Genomic DNA, 25,270 nt, shown 5'->3' with positions numbered 1-25,270 from the left:
ACAGTTCCTTAAAAACTGAACGTACCGGAACCGTATAGATGAGAACCAAACCATAAAACCGGTTCGGTTCCATGAGAACCGTTACAATTGATGGCATAGCAATAAGGAGAAGGCAAACAAATTATTTAGAATTTCCCAACAACAAGAGGTTCCAGAAAAAAGGAAATTTAGCAAACCAAATAGCATCACCGATGCCACTCGTTTTTATTAAAATTTCAAAAACGAAATTTCTAACACAAATTAACTCCTCTTCAATTCAGTAATGAAGATCACATTCACATTCAAAGAGGAAAAAAACAAAAAATATATAGTTAAAAAAAATAAAAAGATCCATCAGACATCAAATTTCCAGTGTTCATGATAATGAACTTATGGCAACTGAAGGAAACATAATTGCATAAGAGTAGAAAATCAAAATCCAAGATTTACACCATCTGATTAGAAGATAAAATAACAGGGGACAATAGAAAAAGAAATACACTACCCAATAATTAAACACCATAGCTCAAACCAATAATGAGATTAGTCTTTGCAAACTCAAATTTTAGTAGTCATAGAAATATGAATTAAAGTGGAAAAAAAAACATGGTTTCATGGATCCCCGAGTGGGCTGATCTTGAAGTTCTTGCCAGTGGTTGATCGTGCGGCGGTGAGGGAACCTCGGCGATCCTTGTAATTGGATTACTTTTGATTCTTGCAGACAAATCTAAAATATATGGGTTTTGTACTTCTGATTCTTGTAGATTTTGTAGTTTTCAGACTTACAGTTATAGAGAGGGGGCAAGTTCAGAGTTGAGAGAATTGATATGGAGATTAGAGGCGATTGGCCGGGGAGGCTAAGGCTCAGATTTAGGGCAAAAAAACTAAAAAAATAGGTATATATATATATATATATATATATATATAATTATATAATATATATATATATATGATTCCGGTTCTTACCGGTTCCCACGAGCTGGAACCGAAACCGTATGTCCACGGTTCCTAAATTCGGAACTGGGATCGGAACCGGAACAGTGAGAACCAGGACAAACGGTTTCGGTTCCGGTTATTTTGTGCACCCCTAGGTGCGAAAACTTTTAGTTGATTAAGTTGTGAAATACTAGTCTAATGATTTTGGGTGAATAGGCCAACTTGCTCAATTTTCGTGATTGGTTAATATACCTACAATGATGATCAATTAAGGCAAGTAAAATATAATTTGAGAGATGATAACAGATATTTAGCGATGAAACCCTGATTGGTGAAAATTAACCAATCATCCTGAAAAATAAAACCTTGAGGACTTTCGTAGTCCTGAGCGAAACAATCCACGTATAATAGTTGAAACAAAGTACAATGGACTCTAACTTAAGCGCTCACACCCCTTTACACTTCCAAGAATCAATTTATTGAACACCTTTGGTTTTGAGACTCTCCCGTCCAAGTGCTCTCAACCTCATTCATGCTCCCTTGATTTTTGTAGAATGATTGCTAGTAGATCAACAACACTGTGCATAAAGAAATGATTTAGGGTTGGTTTGGATAGGTGACAGGAAGAGAAAATAAATGATAGGGAGAATGTACGTGTTTGGTTAATAAAAAAATGAGAGAAAATAAAGAATAGGAGGGTTAGTTATTTCTCATTTTTTATTTCTTAAAAAATGAGAAGATAAGGAGATAAAATATAGTATTTAAGTAGTATTTTTATAATTTTAAAATTGCCCCCAACAATTAAAAGGAAAAAATTACTGTTCCACTCAAATCCCATCTATTTAAAAGGACATGATAATAATTTGATTGTTATCATTTCTTTTCTTTCCTCTCTCGATCATATCTAAACAAAAATACTATTTTTTCTTTTATTTTCTCTTTTATCTAATCAAATATAAATAAAGATTATTAATCACTTTCTTTTCTTTTATTCTCTCTCATAATTAATATCATCCTTACTTTTTTTTCTCCCCTCTTCCCTTATGACTAATAATAAGTGCATGTACATGGATTGTTATTTTTTCCTTCCTATATTTTCATTTTCATTTATCACTATAAAGATATATAACAATCGAACATACCATAAATATTTTTGTTTTTCTTGAAGTCATCAGATTTGAACTCTCATATATTTTTTTTATTATTCTTAAAATTATTTTCATAAATAAATAAATAATTTGTGAGTATATTAAATTATAAATAATTTAAGTTTCTTTTGACAATTATAACCAAGTGAAGAATAGGAAACAGTGATGGAAATAGAATCTATTACCATTATTTCATTATAATAGAAAATATGAACTAGATGGTTATTTCTAGATTTATTGAAATGAAATGAAATGAAACATCTTTGTGTTTCTTTGCTTTTTTTTAACCGGAATGTTTTGTTGTTTTCACTAAATTTTCAAACCAAACAAAACATTGAATGAACACAAACATGCATTTAAAAATAAATAAATAAATAAAAAGGGAAGTATTGAAGTGCATTTTTACCTAAAGATAGTAGAAAATCACTCAGAGAATATTCTTATAAAACCTGTTATATAGCTGTAATGTAATTTTAGACCAACTATAACCGGAACAGTAAAAGTCACCGGCTATTTCCGGTGACAACGAACTATAAATATTTCTTTTCGTTTCTTCTTTGCCAACTCATTTCTGAATTCCTGTGTTTTTCTTCTCTCTCTAGTGCATTAATTCTCTCTCTAGATTCGAATTAATTCCTGCTTGAATGGCAGCTGTGAGCTTTCTGAGTCGCGATGTGTCCGAGCTGTGCCTTGGAAAGCCGGCGCTGAGGTCGCTACCGATCTCGGCCACCGTCGCCGAAGCTTTATCGGCCCTAAAGAGGTCAGGCGAGAGATGTATTAGCATATGGAGCTCTGAACGCTTGCCGAGGACCAGGAGTAGTGCTGATTTCGATGGCGAGTATCGATGTGTTGGCAAGGTATGCATGGTGGATGTCATTTGCTTTCTTTGCAGATCAGAGAATCTCTTGCATCCTTCCATTGCGCTTCAATCGCCAGTCTCTGTTCTTCTGCCTAAAGTCCATGGACTGGTTAGGCATTTAGAGCCACAATCTAGGTTTGTATTTCAATCAATTATTATGTTATTGTTATTATTTTTTATTTTTATTTTTTTTCAATCTGATTTGTACTTAGATTGGTTTTTTGCATGTTTTCAGCTGTAGTACTACCGAATTGCTAATTTCCCGACGTTTTTTTTTTTTTTTTGAAGTTTTTGCATGGCAAATTCCTATGAAGTTCTTTACTGAAAAAATAATAATAATAAATGCCTATGAAATTACGATACACTTTTTGACGCATTTTTGGGTTGATGTAAGCATGCGTTGTGTTTACTCTCTAATGTCGTTTCAAGTTGTCCAACAATTACCCTAAAAATTTTGTTCACTATTGTCATCTTGAATCGTAATTATTTATAAATACTATATGTGTTATAGATATAGATATAATTGTAAATATATATGAAGTAAACCAAGTGGATCGATATTCTAATAACAATGTTCTTAAAAACAGTGGGTATAACTGCGTAGGTGAGGGATTCGGGGTTTTGTTTTTTATAAGTTATGTAAGTATATAGTATATACTACTACTATTACAATATAATTTTGTGTCTTTTATAGTTTAATTTATACCATTATACATAAGCATTTTCTATTATAACTTTTAATATTATTATGACTTACAATATTGCAAGCATATTTAATTATAATACTAAATATATATAATTATTAGTAAGGTGTTAAATTAGTAAATAAAATATTAGACTTTATTGTAAAGAGTGATTGAATAACGGGTGATAAGAATTGTAGATAGGATTGCAGTAGAATCATGTAAAAAAAAAAAAAAAAAAATTCAAACTAAGTTTCAATGTAGACAACAAAAAAAACCCTCCAATTTTCTATACATGCAGTTGTCATAGTTTTGGATAAAATCAAATCTTTCCTCAAATTTATGCTTTATAAAGAGCTTAAGCTTGATATCATTTTTCATTTGCTAAATAAATTTCTCAGCTTGTTGGAGGCAATAGATCACATCATTGAAGGTGCCCAGAACCTTGTTGTCCCAGCACAAAACCATACAAGCATCATTTCAGGAGGAAAAAAGCTCCTTGACAAACCACCCTCATTTGGCTACACACTCCACCAAGGGCGCGAATTCTGCTGGCTAACACAAGAAGATGTCATCCGCTTCTTCGTCAACTCCATCACCACCTTCTCTCCCATCCCCACCTTCGCCATCGGATCACTCAACATGATTGACACCAACATCATGACCGTCCATTACCACGACCCGGCCTCCTCTGCATTGCCCTTCATTTCTCACGCCCTCACTCAACAAACATCCATTGCGGTCATTGACGACGATAGCAAATTGATAGGCGAGATTTCGCCTCTCACACTTTCATGCTGTGATGAGACTGCATCTGCCGCAATTGCAACTCTGTCAGCTGGTGAATTGATGGCGTACATTGACTGCGGTGATCCGCCGGAGGACTTGGTTCAGTTGGTGAAGGCGAGGTTGGGACACAAAAACCTGAGGAGGATGCTGGAATTTATGGAAGAAATTTCTCTGGCTGCTTCATCATCATCTCCTGTTTGTTCTTCGGATGATGAATTCGGGCCTGGGAGTAATAGGTATAATTCAATGAGGGGGTCGGGGGCTATCGTGTGCCATTCATGGAGTTCTTTAATGGCTGTGATGATTCAGGCAATCACACATCGTGTCAACTACGTTTGGGTTGTCGAAGAGGACCATACTTTGGTCGGAACTGTGACATTTGCTGGAATATTGAAAGTTTTTCGACGCATAGCTGGTGTTTGGGCAACACATGAACTTATAAGTGACAGCGAAACAGGTTAGGGATAAGAGATGAGGGATTCGAGTCTCACAATGCACAAATGTGAATAGGAGACTATTAATTAGTGTGAGAATATGTAATACCATTAATTGAAAATTTTAGGATGTATTAATGGAATATAAACTTAAATTTTGACTGTTCAATGCAAATGATTATATTAAGTTTCTGATTTTCTATTAGCATTAAGTTATTAACATATTAACTTCGTGAACTCCTTGACAAAGAGCAAATTGTTATGTCAACGGACACTTAATTAAACATTGCTTTTTGGACATCTTGTCATTAAATATATGGGACACATCCAAAAACACCTTTTCAGCATCAAAAGCTGTTTCCTGAAATTCACGAAGGCATGTCAAATACTGAAAATGAGGGCACATTAGTCGAATTAAAATTGCCTAACGAATAAATTCAAAATCTTAAGGGCACAAAACTTCAATATATGTATTCTGATTATATGGCAAGGGATCATTTCTTGCAAATAAATCTCTAAACTCATGGCTAATTCTTAATTTTAGTTCTCCATGAAGATAAATATATGTGTTTCCAACAGGCCAAAAGCCAATAAACTCGTGGGTCTCATGTCTATGGCTCTAGAGAGTAATTTTGTAGATGGTTTTAAAAGAATATTGGCTTTTTAATAAGATACTATTGAAATGGCTGAATGTTGCCGTGGGCAAGTAAAATGAGGTAAGCTAGTTGTAACAGAAGGCAAGAAACGAAAAAGATAACTTGGGATAAGGTTATTAGAAATGATTTTAAAATGTTATATATAATACAGGAAATGACATGAGAGGGAGAATTCATATGGCAGATCTTATTCATATAAAATTAAGGTGAGGATGATGATAATGATAATCATTCAATTTTGCTGAAGACGAAAAGAAACCAAAGTCACCCTCATACCCAGATTCATAATCGATTACTTTCTATTCTCTGGTAGCATTGGGGTCAACTTTTTTTTTTTTTTTTTGGGTACGCATTTGTTAGTCTTTTATCAGCCTTCTTCGTCTTATAATTCTGATTGGATTTCTTGATCCGGCTTGCCAAAAGATTCTTTAGTTTTGACATGCATGCCGGCATCGTCAGGTGCGGAGCCATGAATTTGGTTTTAGGAAGGGCATATTAAGCCTGACTTTTTTTTTTTTTCCATCTAACTATAGCAAAAAATAGGTTGAAAATATAATAGTGTAACACTGTATTAGAATAAGTGAATCAAAAATGAATAAGAAGAGAAAAAAAGAAGGTTGTTGCACATAAATTATGCATGAGTGCAAGAAAAAAATAAGTAAATTTTTAAAAAGAAATAGGGAATTTTTAAGAAGAAGAAAAAAAAAATATGAGAGAACTTTGAAGAAAAAAAAAAAGTTTTAATTGTAGAAAGAGAATGCCTAAGTTTTTAAAGACAACAAAAATAAATTTGAAGAATTAGAAGGAAAAGAAATAAAGATTTAAAGTGGTTTATAGAAATAGATAATTTTATTGGGGGTAAATTTATAAATTTTAGGGGGTTATAAATATTTACAGATTATATACATAGAATAAAATAAAATTTAGTGGACTGGTGAGTCCCAAGGGGCATTTATCAATTTTTACAAATTATAGGTATAAAAAGAAAAATCTAGGGGTTAGCATGGCCCGGCCTCTGGGCACCGTCATCATCCATCTTCGTGAAATGATAAAAATAATAATTGGATTTCTTGATTCAGCTTATCATCCTTCATCATGAAATGATAAAAATAATCTGTCTATGCTATCTATTTTTGTCAAATTCAATTGATTAATTTTAATTTTTAATTTTTTTCTTCTAGAAAAATTTAGCAGTTTTTTTTTTTTTTTTTTTTTTTTTGGCTTCATTACAAATCATATTATATCAGTTTTACTAGAAGTATCTTTGAAATTTGGGCATTTCAAACCACTAGATCTTGAAATCAAAACATTTTCTTCAATTGTAGGAGATAAAAGATTTTCTCGATTTTAATCATCTATGCCTCGAATATCTCTCTCTTTCTCACTCTCATCTTCCAAATTATTACGTAAAATAAAATTAAGTTTCGCCCAAACACTAAGAAGGATTTTGTCTCTCTGCGGCATAAATGGAGGTTCGGTTTCTAAAATCTCTCACATTTGCCTAGACAATCGTAGAATATTATGAATAGATGGAGAATTCTAAAACATTAGAGAATGTAAGAATTTGTAAGTTAAAAAATATTATAGTTAAGGGTATATAAAGAGGGTAACAGGCTCAACTAAATTATTAACTTTTAGAAATTAGAAATGAGTAAGAAACATTGACTATCAACATGTATACTACCATCAGCATGCTATGGGATATTTTAGAGTGAAATATTACCATGGTAATTTAAAGTCCGTATGGGTCAACACAATTACTTTTAACAATTAGTATACGGGGTGCCCGGCCACAGTAATTAGCAATTATGAACGAGATGTATCTACAGTAAAAAAAAAAAAAAAATCTGTCATATGTAATCTAAGTTTTGAAAAACCAAATTTTACATTCTCAAAAATTATAGAACACTATTTAAAATGATTTTTTATTAAAAAAAATAATCTAAATGTATTTATAAATAATTTTAAATAAAAAAATTTTAATATATTTTTTTTCCCTCATCGCTAACCAACCTATCACATTTTCCCATTAACAAACCAAATAAAAAATAAAAAATAAAAACAAAAACAAAAACACAATAATGGAAGAAATCTTAATCATAACCTTAAAAGGCACCTATAGAACCCCAAGGCAAAATTTTAATTCAAAAAAAAAAAAAATTGGAACTCGAGTCCCTATCTATTGACTAGTGGAGTTGACCTGTCAACAACCGGAAGATAAGGGCTGAGGTTGCTCAAGCCCAGCCCAAATATGTATGCTTAGGCACTATTGCGACTCGCTCTATTTTGAGCAGAGTTTCGAATCAATTTGGGCTAGTCCGAATGAATGATGTATTTTGCCAAGTTCAGTTCAATCATCGAAAAAACAAATCTCTGCCCAGAAAACAATTGGGCTATAAAGACGAGTTTTGGGCTTGCCTTACTCAACAGACAGTCGTAGTGGAATCAATCATCCATAATCATCTGGGGTTTGACGATATATAACTCATAAGCTCTCTTTGCTATAATGAAGCTAACTATTTAAGATGATGAATAATCTAGATATTCTTTTTACAGGGTTTTGAATCTATTGCGTAAAAACCATTACACCAATCACTATTTTTGAATTTTACACGCAACCCATTTACTTTCTTATCCAAATTTGATGTGAGACACTTGTAACAGTAGTCTATATGAGGTCTTTACTTGGGATAGATATTTAGTACGTCCTGCCATGACGAACTCAAAAAATTTTGTGAGGGGGCGATTTTTTAATTTGTTGGGGCAAACTTATATAGTGAGTCTATTTTTATAATTTTAGTTTGGTTATTTTCATAAATTCTCAAAAATGAATATGATCGAATGAATCATACAAGTTATTCTAGCATGGGTTTGTTTCTTTCATTTTGTTTCTTATTTTCTTTGATGATCTTCAAATAGTTTTGTGATTGATGAAATTTAATGTCTGACATGTATGCCTTTTATTGAAACTATATTTCCAATTTCATTATTGACCTATATAGTAAATGACTCTTAAGGGGATTCATTTGGATATTACAATGAAGGAGAATGAAACATGATATTGTAATAATTGGACACAAACAACACTTTAAAAACATAAATTTAATTCACTCACGTGTCTACAATTCCAAGTTAATAATATACAATGAGGAATACAAAAACTGAAATCAGGTGAATGAAAAGATGAACATGACAGCAATAGACACAACCATAAAATAAAAAAGAAAAAAAAAGGTGCACCCTGGTTTGGATGTTAATTAATCCATTAGGACATAGGTCCTCAAGCTGCCCAATCGGCTTCACTTCCAACCCAAGGCATGCTATTTATCTTTGAACAGTCATCAACCTTGAAGTTGGCTCCGCATATGACCCCCTCACTGTCTATCCTCTGCATCGCCTTCAACTTGTTGGACGGATGCTCAAAGCTTAACAGCCCTCCTTCACTATGGTACATGCACCGTGCATTCATCCAAATTCAAATTAAGATCATTTGCTCCTACCAGATATATTTGTGAGTGTTCACAACTTTTTCTTCATTTTTCTTTTTAAAAAAAATTTCACACGAATTGTCCACTACAGAACTCGAACCATGGCTAATGGTCCATCACAGTTCACGCATGAATTTGCACAAATGAGACCATCCAAATAGGTTTTGCTATGTTTTTCAGGAAACATAGAACATTTTTCTACCTTCCAATAATTTCATGCATGCCTTATGTTTACTTGATTTCTTCCTTCACACGTCTTAACTAAAAGAGAGAGAGCACATACCAGTTGGGAAAGGCGCAAATGACTTGGCACAGCTTGCTTTGATGACCTCCAAATTCTCAGAAATTACAACAGACCCATCAGCACAAATACCCCAGTATAATTTCACTCTCTCATCTGCACCCTGTCACCACCACATTATACAATTGGCAGGACAAATCCATATATTTAAAGAGCATTTTGAGTTGGTCGTCTTTAGAGAGTGAAGAAAATCTTACCAGTGCAGCAAACACAGTTTCAGCCTTGGTATCATACACCACAAACCCAAAACTGCCATCCAGCTCCTTGAGGACCTGATGGGCTGGATAGAGGCCTTGGTCCGGAGGGTCCGGTATGCCTCTATCATGAACGTTACCTCATTGCCACTCTTTGATAACCCATATTGCTTGTTCAGACCACATAGGTTGCTTAATGTCACGCCCCGCCTATGGAGGTTGTGCCACACAGGCGACACGCAGATGCTGAGGAGGATGTTGCATGGCAACTACATGGCGAGTGGAGTTTCTAGAGTCTTCCGGAGTTGTCTAGAGTTGTGTGGAAGATTCTAGAAATGTGTAATATATTCTAGAGTTCTCCAGAATTGTGTGGAGTAGTATGGAAAGTTCTAAAATGTTATAGATACTAGTAGATAAGTATGGAAGTGTGAAGAAGGTGGGAGAAGATTCTAGAGAATCGATCTCCACCTTTGGTTAGAATGCATCCTAGCCATCCATTAGGGATGGGGATGCCTATAAATAGGAATAGGACTTCATTTTGTAGGCAACAAGTCCTTGAGTGAGTCTTAAGAGCCTTGTAGAGAGTTTGAGTACTAGCCTTGTACAAAGTATTCTTTGAAGCAATAAAAGTGTTTTTTCATTGCCAACTTAAGTGCCTTAATGTGTGTGAGTGTACAAGCTAAGTGAGGAAAGGGCGAGGGCCACTACAACACTAGTAAGCGCACGAGGGGAGTGTGTTGGCTAAGGTATGCACGGAAGTTAGGCTGATCAAGTCCTTGCGAGAGTAAAAGCAACGTCTTGGTGCCGCACGGGAGTAGCTAGAGTGGTGCTGAAACTCTAAGCCCGTGATAGTTGGTATCAGAGCAGGGTCGTCAAGGAAGCTTTGTGGAGTAGACATGGCTAGCGGAGGAGACCACCAAGTCTACGTCTTGGAGCAAAGCTTAGAGGAGAAGCTTACCACACACTTAGTCTACACGGAGACCAAGTTTAACAGGCTCTAGAGAAAAATGGTGGAGCTCTACGAGCTGATTGATGGCATCGCCAACAAGGTGCAAGAGAAGGAAAGGGACTTGCATGATCGGGTAGACGACTTGCGCGTGGAGATTGCCGAGTGCAAGAAGGAGTTCTCCCAAGCGCGTGAGGTCGTGGTGAAGCCAAAGAAGAAGAAGGTGCCAGAGCCCAAAGAGTATGATAGGGCAAGGAATGTGCTAGATTGACAACTTCTTCTGGCACATGGAGCTGTACTTCGAGTGCATGGAATTCGAGGACGATGAGGAGAATGTGCAGATAGGCATTATGTACCTCACGGACACTGCCGCTCTATGGTGGAGGCAGCGTTTCATCGGTAGAGGCGCAAGAGCGGTTGACACATGGGAGGAGTTCAAGAGGCAGCTCAAGAGGCAGTTCTACCCTGATTGCGTTGAGGACCTCGCCATGATCAACTTAAAGCGCCTGAAGCAGAAGGGCAGCATAAGGGAGTATATGAAGGAGTACTCCAACTTGATGCTGGAGATCCCAGAGCGGCAACGCGTGTGCTTGTTCATAGATGGGCTACACTCTTGGGTGGCCACGGAGCTTACGAGGAGGGAGCCTAGAGACTTGGCATCCGCAATGGCTATCACAGAACGCCTTGAAGACTTTAGGCGTGATAACAAGAGAGCCACATCTCCCAGGAAGGACCACAGCAAAAGTGGGGGAGATCGACGCTTCAAAAAAGGGGGCTCGCCCAAGTCCAGTGATGATGAGCACAGTGATAAGGAGAGACGCTCACGTCATGACAAGGCCAAGGACCATGGAGAAAGGTCCAAGGCTAGTGGCAAAAGGGAGCGCCGCGACAAGGGCAAGTGGCCGCCGCCGAAGTGCTAGTTGTGCTAAGGGCCGCACCTATTGCGACACTGCCCCAACAAAAAGACCATGAGTGCCCTTGTGAAGGACAAGGGCAAGGGTAAGGTGGACAATGCGGGCAGCGATGAAGATAGGTGCATTGGGGCTATGCAGATGCTAAGTAGTATGGCGCATGACACTAAGAAAAAGGACAAGGCAAAGAAGGTAGCTGGGGTACGCTATGTGGATGCGCAGGTTGGTGGCAAAGCCGTACAAGCGTTGGTGGACACGGGCGCCACACACAACTTCATTACCCAGGAGGAGGTGCGATACCCCTCGGATCCGAGACACGGGTTGATCAGGCCCAGGCCCAAACCCGAGGGAATATCAAACAATTAAAGTATTTTAAAGCCAACACAGATGACAAAATGAAATAATAAAGATGGAATAATAACCGAAAGAAACATTAATTATAAAATCCTCCATTTATAACTGAAAATTGAAACTCTAATCCTCTAAAACTTCAAGGTTACAACTCGGGAATCCACTGATGGACCCCTAACCAAAAGTTCAACAGAAACTGAAAATTGAAAATAGATAATGCTAGAAATATCGGGAGAAGTCCTACGTAATCAGATAAAGGTGAGACTGTCCTCGACAAGCACGATCAAGCTCTAAGGCTGGAACCGTCATGTACCTGAAAAGAATAATAAAGGAGTGGGTCAGACCCATGAGTAAGTTCTAATCTAACTGCAATCCATACAGTGACCCGATACGCAGATACACCGTAGACACCTCACAATATCTATCTAGTCCATACGTATAAATATATCCACACTAAGGGACATTCACTAGTCTATAATAGGGGTCTCAACCTGAATAGAAGGCAACATGCGAATACGCACCCAAAGGTGGGCATGAATACCTAGACCTAACAGGGTACACCTCAACCTATCATAACCAGCTACGCATCCACTGCATATACGCACCCTAACCAACGAGTCTGAGACTCAAGCTCAACTCGTGGTACCATAAACATATATATAAAATCTATCCAAATCCAGGGTAAGCAGTTCAATAAACTATTTATTAAACTAACATACAATAAACTAACTAGTTAGTCATTCAACTTATTCAGTTGATATGACTTAACTACCATTCGTTAATCCAATAAGTCATCTAACTTGGATACAGCTGATCTGACTTAGTCACAATTAGGATTCGATATCTTTCAATCCATTCCATTAATCCATTAGGTTAGGTTTATGCGTTTTGAGCTAAACCGTCCCTAGTATGTCACCGTCCCATACCGGTACATACCATCCTCCATATCCATGTAAATTACAACATATATAACAGTTCAATAATTTACAGACCAAAAACCACCATCCAAATAATTTCAGAAAAATATTTAAAGCTTCAGCAATTTAAATCCAAGCATTTAACCATATAGTTGTAGGAGACGATTTAACAAATCAACAACTAACATCCAGAGAATGCATAGACCAAATTTAATATGTCAGGGACTCCATCATGCATGTGAATAGGTTAAATAATCCTATTATTAACCAATAAATTGTTAAAACAATTCAGAAGATTGTTTAAATATTTCAGCAGTTTAAATCCAAGCATTAACCATATAGTTGCAGTAAACAATTTAATAATTCAGCAACTAGCCTCCTAAGCATGCATAGATCAAAATTAATAATTAAAGGACCTTATCATGCACTTGAATGCATTCTAAAACAAGTTTTATAAACACATTATGTTCCATCAAATTGCTGAATTTTATTTCAACAATTAATTCAACTTCCATTTGTTAAGTGCCTTAATTTTTACACTGTTTGTCCCGACAACTTAGAATTAAACTTTACTCAATTTAGGGTCTTAATAACACTCAAAATTCATTCCTTGATCCCTCTGTAAAGTTCCAAATTCATTCCAACAGTCTCCATGCTCCAACAGTGAACATAGTATGTAGAAAATAAAAAAAAAAATCGTAAAAGAAATTAAAAATAACAAGGGAGCCTGCTCCAGAATTTGGAGCAGGCTCTTTTCCAACCTAGAGCCGGCTCTAGGACTTCCTAGAGCCGGCTCCACTTTGTTGTGGGAGCCGGCTCCCACTTCCATGGAGCCGGCTCTCACCTCCTGTGTGAGCCTTCGTCCCCGGTGCGTGTTTCAGCTCTTGTGCTCCTTCTCCGGCTTATTCCTAACCCTCTGTTAGTTTTTAAAACCAAACTTAGGACTCGTAATTTAGTCTAGAAGCATTCCCCAAGATTGTTTACAATAGTTTTGAAAGCAATTACAGAGTTTAATCAGGCCATTTAAACTAGCGTTGTTGAAGAACGGCACTGAAACTAAATTGCAAGATCAGTTTTATCCCAACCCCTCTGTTCTTTCTCCAATTTAAATTTGAAGTCTTAACTTACGTCTGGTATCCAGTCAGACCTTGGTTGATTTCAGTAAGATTCAAAATAAAAATTAGAACAGTGGGACGTTATGCCAAAACCGAGTCAAGAAAACATACGCGCTATAATTATTTTGTAAATAAATTTTGCACAGATAAAACGATCAAGCAAATTATATATCACACATGCATGGTTCAGTTTAAGGCCAATTAATCTCCTAGAGACTGTCTAGGTGCACAGAACACAAGCCAAAGGGAAGGAGAAAGAGAAGAACTCGCCTGTGATTTCAATCTTGAAATCCCTGTGTCGTTTCTAAGTGTTCCGGCAATTCTGAACGCCGCCAAGCTTCCTATAACTCAGTCTCTAATCCTTACTCAACCTCCTTGGTCCTCTCTGTACACTTCCTCTTAAGCGTCACTCTGTTTTCCCCACAACTGCTCTCTGTTTCCTTCTCTGTATCTTGGGTACGTGAATAGGGTTTTGTTTTTCCAACCCTTGATACAGAGTAACCATATATATATAGGCGTAAAAACATAAACCCTAATCCGTGTTTAATCAGAGACAGAGCCCTAATTCTAAACCTAGTCGGCCCATGAAACTACTTTTGTTACGGCGTGAAATTTCCAACCCCAAAGTTAACTGTAACTTAAAGCAAAATTAAATGAAAAACAATTACATAATTAAATCCACTTAACTAATTAATTTCAATTAAAAACCCAATTAAATAATTAAAAACACTTAATTCAATTTAAAACACATGACACATAGGTAAACAACAATTAAACCAAATAATCACATAAAACAATTTAAGTCAAAGTTCAAATAACCAATTAAATAAAAATGCGATAAAGATAATAAAATAAAGTTTTAAATATGTTAAAAAAAATGCCCAGACTATCATTTTTTAAAATTAGGGGTATTACAGGAGGCGCAACGACTTGGCTTGGAGGTGTGCAAGACGGAGGGCTAAATCAAGGCCGTCAACTCTGAGGAGGCATTCATGAGTAGAGTGTGCAAGGAGGTGGAGCTATGCATGGAAGAATGGAAGGGCAAGGCCGACTTCCAGGTTGCGGAGATGGACGACCACAACATGGTGCTGGGGCTGGAGTTCATGGACAGGAACAACGTCGCGCCACTACCATGCCTTGGTGAGTTGATGATACTTGGAGGTGAGGAAGGTAAGGCCGCATGCATGGTGTCGCTCGTGGGCCGGAAGGAGAGTCCAGAGGTGGCAGTCAACACGATGGAGCCCGTGAGGACCCCACATCTCTCGAAGGGGGCGCGTACGTTTGGGCCAAAGATATATGCACAAATGCTGATGACCTGCGAGAGGCTAAGTCAGCTAAAGAAACCGTGACGATGGCGTCACAGAAATGGGTAGGGGAGAATGTCACGCCTCGCTTATAGAGGTTGTGCCACGCAGGCGACAAGCAGACGCTGAGGAGGATGTTGCATGGCAACTACATGGCGAGTGGAATTTCTAGAGTCTTCCGGAGTTATCTAGAGTTGTGTGGAAGATTCTAGATATGTGTTGTATATTCTAGAGTTCTCCAGAATTATGTGGAGTGGTATGGAGAGTTCTAGAATATTGTAGATGCTAGTAGATAAGTATAGAAGTGTGAAAAAGGTAGGAGAAGTTTCTAGAGAATCGATCTCCACCGTTGGTTAGAATGCATCCTAGCCATCCATTAGGGATGGGGATGCCTATAAATAGGAGCAGGACTTCATTTTCTAGGCAACAAGTCCTAGAGTGAGTCTTGAGAGCCTTATAGAGAGTTTGAGTGCTAGCCTTGTACAAAGTATTCTTTGAAGTAATAGAAGTATTTTTTCCTTGCCAACTTAAGTACCTTAGTGTGTGTGAGTGTGCAAGCCAAGTGAGGAAAGGGTGAGGGCCACTACAACATTAGCAAGCGCACAAGGGGAGTGTGTTGGCTAAGGTGTGCACGGGAGTTAGGCTGACCAAGTCCTTGCGAGAGTATAAATAACGTCTTGGTGCCGCACGGGAGTAGCTAGAGTGGTACTGAAACTCTAAGCGCGTGACATTAAGCTCCCCAAAAATATGATGTATATGTCATCCAAACCACAAAACAATCTGCAAAGTTTTATTTTTATTAGATGATGTTGGAGGCAATAGATCATATCATTGAGGGTGCCCAGAACCTTGTTGTCCCAACACAAAACCATACAAGCATCATTTCAGAAGGAAAAAAACTCCTTGACAAACCACCCTCATTTGGCTACAGACTTCACCAAGGGCGCGAATTCTGCTAGTTAACACAAGAAGATGTCATCCGCTTCTTCGTCAACTCCATCACCATTTTCTCTCCCATCCCCACCTTCGCCATCGAATCACTCAACATTATTGACACCAACATCCTGACCGTCCATTACCACGACTCGGCCTTCTCTGCATTGCCCTTCATCTCTCACGCCCTCACTCAACAAACATCTATCGCGGTCATTAATGACGATAGCAAATTGATAGGCGAGATTTCCCCTCTCATACTTTCATGTTGTGATGAGACTGCATCTGCCGCAATTCCAACTCTGTCAGTTGGTGAATTGATGGCATACATTGACTGCGGTGATCTGCCGGAGGACTTGGTTTAGTTGGTGAAGGCGAGGTTGGAACACAAAAACCTGAGGAGAATGCTGGAATTTATAGAAGAAATTTCTCTTGGTGCCTCATCACCATCTCCTGTTTGTTATTCGGATGATGAATTCGGGCCTGGGAGTAATAGGTATAATTCAAGGAAGGGGTCGGGGGTTATCGTGTGCCATTTATGGAGTTCTTTAATGGCTGTGATGATTCAGGCAAATCACACATCGTGTCAACTACGTTTGGGTTGTCGAAGAGGACCATACTTTGGTTTGAATTATGACATTTGCTGGAATATTGAAAGTTTTTCAACGCATAGCTGGTGTTTGGGCAACACATGAACTTATAAGTGACGGCGAAACAGCTTAGGGATACGAGGTGAGAGATTTGAGTCTCAATGTACAAATGTGAATACTGAGATTATTAATTAGTGTAATCCCATGAACGGAGAATATGTAATACCATTAATTGAAAATTTTAGGATGTATTAATGAAATATAAACTTAAATTTTGACATTAATTTGACTGTTCATTTCATACCGTACTTTCTAAGACTAGCACATTACTATACACACAAACATTGAAGAAGAAATTAGGCGATGGCTTCGCTTACATGGAAGTTGTCCGAGTCTTCACCTAGCCTTTTTGCCTCTATTTCTTGGCCATATAGGTGCGATCATAGCTACAAATGATTATATTAAGTTTCTGATTTTCGATTAGCATTAAGTTATTAACATATCAACTTCATGAACTCCTTGACAAAGAGCAAATTATTATATCAACGGGCACTTAATTAAACATTGCTTTTTGGACATCTTGTCATTAAATTTATGGGACACATCCAAAAACACCTTGTCAGCATCAAAAGATGTTTCCTGAAATTTATAAAAGTATGTCAAATACTGAAAATGAGGGCACATTAGTTGAATTAAAATTGCCTAACCAATAAGTTCAAAACTTCAATATATGTATTCTGATAATATTGCAAGGGATCATTTCTTGCAAATAAATCTATAAACTCATGGCTAATTCTTAATTTTAGTTCTCCTTGAAGATAATATATTTCTAACTGGCCGAATGCCAATAAACTCGTGGGTTTCATGTCTATGGGCTCTAGAGAGTAATTTTGTAGATGGTTTTAAAGAATGTTGGCTTTTTAATAAGATACTATTAAAACAGCTTAATGTTGCTGCGCAAGTGGAATGAGGTAAAGTAATTGTAATAGAAGGTAAGAAAGGAAAAGAAAAACATGGGATAAGGTTAATAGAAATGATTTTAAAATATTATATATAATACGGGAAATGAGATGTAGTAGAAAAAAATTAAAGAAATAATTCATGTAGCCAATTCCATTTGTATGGAATTAAAGTAAAGATCATCCGATTTTGCTGAAGACGAGAAGGAACTAAAGTCACCCTCATATCCAAATTCATAATTAGTTACTTTCTATTCTCTGATAGCATTGGGGTCATTTTTCTTTTTGCTGGTAAGCATTTGTTAGTCTTTTCTCAGCCTTCTCGTCTTATCATTGTCATTGGATTAAAATAATTTTTGTTGTCTACACTATCTATTTTCGTCAAATTCAATTGATCAATTTTAACCTTTTTTTTTTTTTTTTTTTTTTTTTTTTTTTGCTTCATCACAAATCATATTATATCAGGCTAGCTTACTCAAAATTCCGGCATTTCAAACGATTAGAAGTCAAAATCAAAACCCTTTCTTCAATTGTAGGAGATAAAATGTTACCTCGATTTTGATCATTTATGTGTAGAATCTTTCTCACTCCTATCTTCCAATTATTAAGTATTAATAATTTTATCTTTCGAAAAAAAGTATTAATATTTTTATTTTATTTTTTTTGAAAAAATTGCCAATAAATTGCACAAAAATTCAAACTAAGTTTCGTCCACTTCTTTCCTTCTCCACTTTTGATTCAAATTACATGCAAATGTTAAGGAGAATTCTGTCTCTCCACGACATATATGGGGTTCGATTTCTAAAATCTCCCACATTTGCCTAGGTAATCGTAAAGTGTTACAAATAGATGAAGAATTCTACAATATTAGAGAATGTAAGAATTTACAAGTTTGAAAATATTATAGCTCAGGGTAATTATGGGTCTTCACGCATTAGAGAGGGTAAGAATTTGTAGATTAGAGAAACAAAATATCCTAATAATTAAATGAAAAGTTTTAGAAATTTCATTAAAGAATAGAATGTCTATATAAAGAGGGTAACAGACTCATTTGTAGTCAACTAAATTATGAGTGTGGAGAAATTCGAAGTGATTATGAAACATTGACTATCAACATGGTATTCTTTAAGGTACTTTAGAGTGAAATAATACGATGGTAATTTTAAGTCTGCATCCTTCAAAATTTCATTTACTAGCATTTCATAATTATCTCTAACAATTACAGGGTTTTGAATCCACGGCGTGAAAATTACTACACCAATCACTGTTTTTGAATTTTACACACAACCCATTCACTTCATCATCCAGATCGGATGTGGAACACTTGTAACAGTAATCATATATGAGCTCTTTACTTGGGATAGATATTCAGTACGTCCAGCAGTGACGAACTTAGAAAATTTTGTGAGAGGGGAGATTTTTTAATTTATGGGGGCAAACTTATATAGTGGGTCTATTTTTGTAATTTTAGTGTGGTCATTTTCATAAATTCTCAAAATTTGAAGTACAAAATGGAAAAAAAAATTAGTAGAGGCATCTTCATAAATTCTAAAAATTTTGAGGTATAAATTGCAAAAAAAAAAAAAAACTCCAGTAGGGTGAATTGTAATTTTAGTGGGGGCATTTTCATAAATTTTCAAAAATTTAAAATATAAAATGCAAAAAATATATATATATCAAACTATTTTATTGTGGATCCGTGCCTGACGTTCGGTGCAACGGGTTAATCAGTGTTGCCCAAGATTTGTATGCGCCGATGCATATTATGCACATATAACCATTTCTTGTTTTTGGTGTGAGGAACTCATCACATGAATCAATTGATTTCTGCTTCCGTTATTGCTGCTGTGTAAGACTTACTTCTATTGGACCTGGGGTTGGTCAAGGTACTGTTGCAGGCCAAACAATAGAAGGTATCACGAGACAACCCGAGGTGGAGGAAAAAATTAGAGGTACAGCTTTACTTGGCCTATCAAACTATTTTATTGCTTAATCTACTCTTCCATTAATCTGACCGGCGCACTGAATACCTACTTTAAAGCTTTACGTGGCCTATTAAACTATTAGGTTAAGTACACTCACACGCTCTGAGGTTTGGGGTAAGGACATGCAGATGAAAATTTGACAATTATTGGACAAGGACACCCCCTTGTGAAATTCATCATCCAAACAGAGCCTTAAAGCATATGAAAAGTCCACTTTACCCTTTATAAAATATTAAAATGCTTAAATGACCAACTTACCCTTCTCATCTCTCTTTCTCGCTCTCTCTCTATACAAACAACCAGAGTCACCACCACCCCCAACCTCCATAGTCACCGCAAATGGGCATAGGAGCTGTTTTCCAATTGTGCGCTAATAGGGTGAGCGTTGGATATTTCATTCCATTAAGAAACTGGTGGAGAAAAAACTTAACAACCTACCCAACCCCTGTCCTCTTACTACTTGTTTTTCTGTTGTGTCCGTGGAAGAAGCTCTTTTTCAGGCCCCAAGTCTCACATCCCTTGGGCTGTAGAGGAGGGGATTCGCGCACAACACAAGAATTCATTTAGGTATCGAACCAATCTCAGACTTGTAAAGCAATTGAAAAATGCTCGATCGAAATCGTATAAATCGAAATTCAGTAAAACGTCCGATAGAGGGCTCACAGCCGGTAGTCCCTGTGCCGCTGACCAATCCCGTTTACCCGCATCTAGAATTGATCCATTTCACCCTCGACCTCCGTAATCACCACCCACTAAAGAAGACGCCGAAAAGGAGCTCTGCCACCGCCACCGCCACCTTCTTGACCTCACCGGAACTCGGCTCGATCTGGGTGAACTCGGCCTCTGTGAATCCCTACTGTAACAAGAGATTGGTGATTTCAATGGCGGCCAGAGATTCCGACGCCGGCGAAGCTGCGTCCAATGGGTCAACGAACAGATCTGAGCAGCTCCTTCAAAGTAATGTTCAAAGGGGCAAAAAGAAAACTGACTTTTCTTGATAGGCAACGGAATCAACTACATCGTTAACATCACAGACATCCTACAAGCCTAGAATCGGCCAGTTGGATACTGATATTACTAGTGGTATCGAGCAAGGGCTCTAAACTATATCTATATATATATATATATATATATATATATATATAATTATTTTTTACGTGTGTGTGGATATATATGTATGTATCTGTGAATATATATATATGTGTGTGTGTGTGTGTGTGTGTGTATAAAATAAAAGAAAAAAGAAAAAATGGAAGGTTAAAGAAGTGGTGGAGTGGAATTAGTGTCGGTTGGTGTTGGGAGCGACGAGGAGGAAGAGAGAAGGACAGAAATGGGACCAGTCTGTAAATAGAGGATAGAAGGGTCATTTCAACTAGGGATGGCAACGGGGCGAGTTTGGAGCGGGTTTTCCTAAATCCCGCCCGCCCCTTTTAATTTTTGTCAAGTCCATGACCGCCCCGAGACCCGCGACGGGTTGAATTTTGATATCCAACCCCGCCCCGTTAGGAAATACTGTGCCCCCGTGCCCGCCCCACTAACAAATTTTTTTCTCCTACTTTTTGGAACTTAAACTCCTGCTATTTAAATGTGCAAAGCCTAGGAATGACACAACATAAATAAAATTATGTATTCTAACAAAAATAAAAAAAATAACATGCACATAACATAATTCAAAGAACATAATAAACAAAAATAAAAGTTTAATATAACCAAATCACAAGAAGTTCTAAGCTCCAACTTCCACCATAACCAAAACAAAAGCAAATTTAATACCAAGTTTACATCCCAAATTAGGATTGTAAGAGATGGGTTGGGTAAGCCGCTAAAATAACTTATTAATATATATATATATATTAAATATAGGTATATGCGGGGCGGGGCCCCTAGGATATGTATATTGAACCCTTACCCGCCCCGTGACCCTCGACGGGTACAAAATTTGTCTCCATGTCCGCCCCAACGGTATAATACGTGTTCCCATATCCGTTATTAACGGGGCGGAACGGGACGGGGCCCCGACGGAGCGGTAAAAATTGACATTCCTAATTTCAACGTTCAAATTAGTCAATATAGAAGTCAAAGGACAAAAATTTCAATTTATTTCTATTGGGGTGTCTTTGGTAGTTATATTAAACTTTAAGGAATGTCTTTGTCCTAAAATAGAATAAGTTGCATCTGTGTATCTTTTTAGTAAACTCCGGGAAGTGTTAGTGGACTTTATCGTAAACTATTTTATTTCACAAGTCATTGTGGAATAGAATTATGCAAGTTTAGTTTAACAAATTATGAGTCATCCAAACAACGCTTGTGGTTCAAATAAATATTGTCCCCTAACATAGGCGAAGAAATAGGCAAAGGACAGACCTTAATTGCAGTCTTGGATTGCAGTCTTGGATTGGGATATTTTTAAATATTATGGCATGAGAAGAAAAATAAAAAACAGACAAGAGCATATGTCTCTCATCATAAATTAAACATATGTCATTTTTGTGTATGTGTGTATAAATGCATAGACGAATGAATGTACTTTAGAAGATAATGTTTGTGATGCTGCCAGCTGAGTTGGACAGCACCAATCTATCTCCTGTGAAGCTAAAACCATATAAATCATCCCCAGTTTTAAGTTTAAACTTTCGACTCGTTTATGACCCACCAAAAAATATCTTTTTTCATCTGTCACTTGCACTCCCTGACTCCCAAAATTATCAGTACATTCATAATTTTTTTGTTGACCTAAATGCCCCCTCTGCTGTACATTTAGGTCAATTCTTGTGCTATTACAAATCTAACACTAGCCATTTTTGCAGGTCCAGTTCAGAGTTGTTAGTAGTGCCAGTTGTGAGTAATCATTCATGCTCTTACTTTTAGGAAAAAGTTTATGAGTACTCCCATCGCTTCTTTGACAAGGAAAGCAAATAAAAACCTTCAGAGATTCATGTGATAGATTAGATGCTAGTGCTGGACTGCTAGGTGGTCAAACATGATTCATGGAATTTATAGGGTGTGAATATTTTGAATGTTGACCTTGGGACTTGAATGCTAGGTGGTCAAGGCATGGTTCAGAAAATTAAATGGGTTAGGATAACCTTAATGACACATAGCTTGATACAGTTTTTATGGCACTCATGGTTTCCATCAATCACCAACAATTGACACATATCTAAATATATCAATTTTATTTTAATTTTTATTTATGCGAATTCATAATTATCAAAAATTATGTAATAATTTTTCCCTAGCGAGGTGTCGAATCATATATAGCAAGATTTAGTAACCATGTGACTCTCCTATTGGTCTAGGCATTGAATCACATATAGGCTAGTGGACTTATCAATCATTTTACTTTCATTTTTGGTGAATCAGTCATATCATATTCATATTTAATATAATCCAAAAATTCATCAATTACCTTATTCTCTAAATTTTAATGATTCTCATATTGTCTCTGAATTTGATGAATGGCCCTATTTTAACTCTGGAATTACTCTAATGATGCACATTAAAAAGTCTTCAAAGAGTTAATCAGTGCCGGAGACTTCATTATCGTAGGGGTTTAGAATGGATCAGATACGGTCAACTTTTACAAACTCTTTTTCATCTTATTCTAAATTGGGCCGCAGACATTCAATACTAGTATAATATGCATATAGAACAGTGTGAATAAGGGACTTGTTGGAAATTGTAAGAAACTCTTATGTAATTGAATAAAAAATAAAAATAAAAAGGTGAAAAACTAAGGGCAATTTTTGGGAGAGCAAAAGTATGTTTTAGAAATTTTATAACTTAAAATAGTTATGTGCTCATTTTCTGACAGATCATAAACATTAAGCCTTTTTTTGCCATATTTTTTAAAACTTAAAAAACTTATGTAAAAAAAAAAATTGATAAGAGTGCTATTTGCACAAAATATAAATTTTAGGGTGTTTTTATACTTCACCCTGTATAATGCTTTATTTAGTAGGAATGAATGAAGTTGGGTAAAGGGAATATAAAAAGAAAGAAACAAACTTTTTTTCATTTGGTAGAGAAGGCAGGGAGAAAAGAGAAGGATTAGTCATCCATTCTCCTTCATAAATTTTTATCACTACGGAAGGAAGACGCAAAGAAAAAAAGGCAAGACTTTTGTAAAAGTTTTTAAATTACAAAACTTTCCTTATAAATAACATTATTTCTTCCTTCTCCTAACAAACAGTATCATCAAATTATTTTCTCTTCCATTCAACCTAATAAAAAATATGGAATAACACATTTCTTCTCTAGAAATGTCTCATTTATATTTTTTCTTCTATATTTCATCCAATTTGCTAGGAATGGTAATTTCTTCCAACTCGTTGGGTTTTCGTCCCACCTCGCCTCTAATGGGATGGATTTGGTAGCTCCATAAATCTATTTGGGACGAATATGATAAAAAAATTGAAAATTCTAAACGGGCTTGGGGTGGGGCGGGTCAGATTTACTGATGAAACCGTCCCGCCTCAATTAAATATGTACTGATTATACCACTTTTATTAGAAGGAATATGTGAGTCAGAGTCGGTACTTTGTTTGTTAGGATAGGAACAAGTATGGTATACTAATTATAAATGAATTAATTGAGAAAAAAAAAATTATAAATTCATTTCGGAGTAAATTGAAGTTAGTATGAAAATTTTTTTAACGAAACGTAGTAGAATTTAGCTCACTATGCTCCATTGCCACCGTACAATTTGCCTACCAAACTGAGCATAAGGGTGTTTTTTTTATACTTTCGCGCCTCCAAATTTGAAATTCTTTTATTAAGAAAAAAATATTTTATTGCCAAAATATATTCCGAAATTATCCTTCTGCGTTGGACATGAAAGTTGACGGGAGGGACTTATTGGCCCGAAAGGATCTGCATTGTTGGATTACGACAGTGGCATTTTCGCAATTGATAAGATTTTTAGGAGCGGATCGTGTAGGAGATACCACGCGCTCTAAACAAAAAGAAGATGAGGTACCTTTTGGACTTGGTTTGGCATTTCTCAATAAAGAGCCGTCCAGGTGCAGTAATTTTCAGATGACAATCAAATTTAAATAATGTCCACCTACCCCCAAACCGACCCACCTGCTCTTCTCTTAGCTGTAGTGTACCTTTTCCTTTCGGAAAATTCAACTTTCAAATGCTATAATTTTTTTTTACTTTCATGTAAAATAAAAAAAACTAATTACATTCTAAATGAATTTTCTATCTTTTATTAGTTTGAAAATTATATATCCTGCTCTCTTCTCTGAGCTGTGGTGCACCTTTTCATTTCGGTTAATTCAACTTTCAAATGCTATAAATTTATAAAAAAATAAAATAAAAATCAACTTTCATTCATAATAAAAAACTAATTAATTCTAAATGAATTTTCTATCTTTTATTAGTTTGAAAATTATATATTTATATCTAAATCTATACCATTATTAAAATTACAAAGAGTTTCAGTACAAAATTGTGTTTTAGTACATATATTAATTTATTTTGTAATTAGATTTTTTTAATTTCCCTTTCAATTTTAACTACTATAAATATATAATATTAAAAATTTAAACTACTAAAGAAAATCTAATTAAAAAAGATTCAATGAAAGGAATATTTAGTCTGAATAAAATCTAATTTTTACTCAATTATATATATATATATATATATATATATATAATATAAAAAAATCAAACTACTGAAGAAATCTAGTTTGAAAAAGATTCAATAAAAGGATGGTACATAAATTAATTTATTTTGTAATTCAATTTTTTAGATTTTCTTTTTAATTTTAACTACTATAAATAGTA

The 25,270-nt window shown here is 36.0% G+C and overlaps 1 protein-coding gene and 1 pseudogene across 1 annotated transcript; one reads left to right on the top strand and one right to left on the bottom strand.

Annotated features, from left to right (window-relative positions):
* Positions 1 to 2,707: 2,707 nt before the first annotated feature.
* On the top strand, positions 2,708 to 4,856 carry LOC132281550 (CBS domain-containing protein CBSX5-like). Its single transcript, XM_059783247.1, has 2 exons — positions 2,708 to 3,057; positions 4,007 to 4,856. Exons 1-2 carry the CDS (start codon positions 2,708 to 2,710, stop codon positions 4,854 to 4,856), a joined length of 1,200 nt encoding a protein of 399 aa, XP_059639230.1.
* Positions 4,857 to 8,571: 3,715 nt separating this feature from the next.
* On the bottom strand, positions 8,572 to 16,275 carry LOC132281540 (asparagine synthetase [glutamine-hydrolyzing] 1-like; annotated as a pseudogene).
* Between the last annotated feature and the right edge of the window lie 8,995 nt (positions 16,276 to 25,270).

The sequence above is a fragment of the Cornus florida genome, unplaced genomic scaffold (genome assembly GCF_030987335.1).
Source record: "Cornus florida cultivar Cherokee Brave unplaced genomic scaffold, ASM3098733v1 CherokeeBrave_3.0.0_Hap2_Chr01, whole genome shotgun sequence".
NCBI lineage: Eukaryota > Viridiplantae > Streptophyta > Magnoliopsida > Cornales > Cornaceae > Cornus > Cornus florida.
The sequence above is the reverse complement of the archived record's forward strand: the minus strand, read 5'-3'. Positions and strand labels throughout refer to the sequence as shown.

Coding starts and splice junctions, on each gene's coding strand:
- LOC132281550 (XM_059783247.1), top strand. CDS start 2,708: ATGGCAGCTGTGAGCTTTCTGAGTCGCGATGTGTCCGAGCTGTGCCTT. Junction 3,058..4,006: donor CATTTAGAGCCACAATCTAG/GTTTGTATTTCA, acceptor TAAATTTCTCAG/CTTGTTGGAGGCAATAGATC.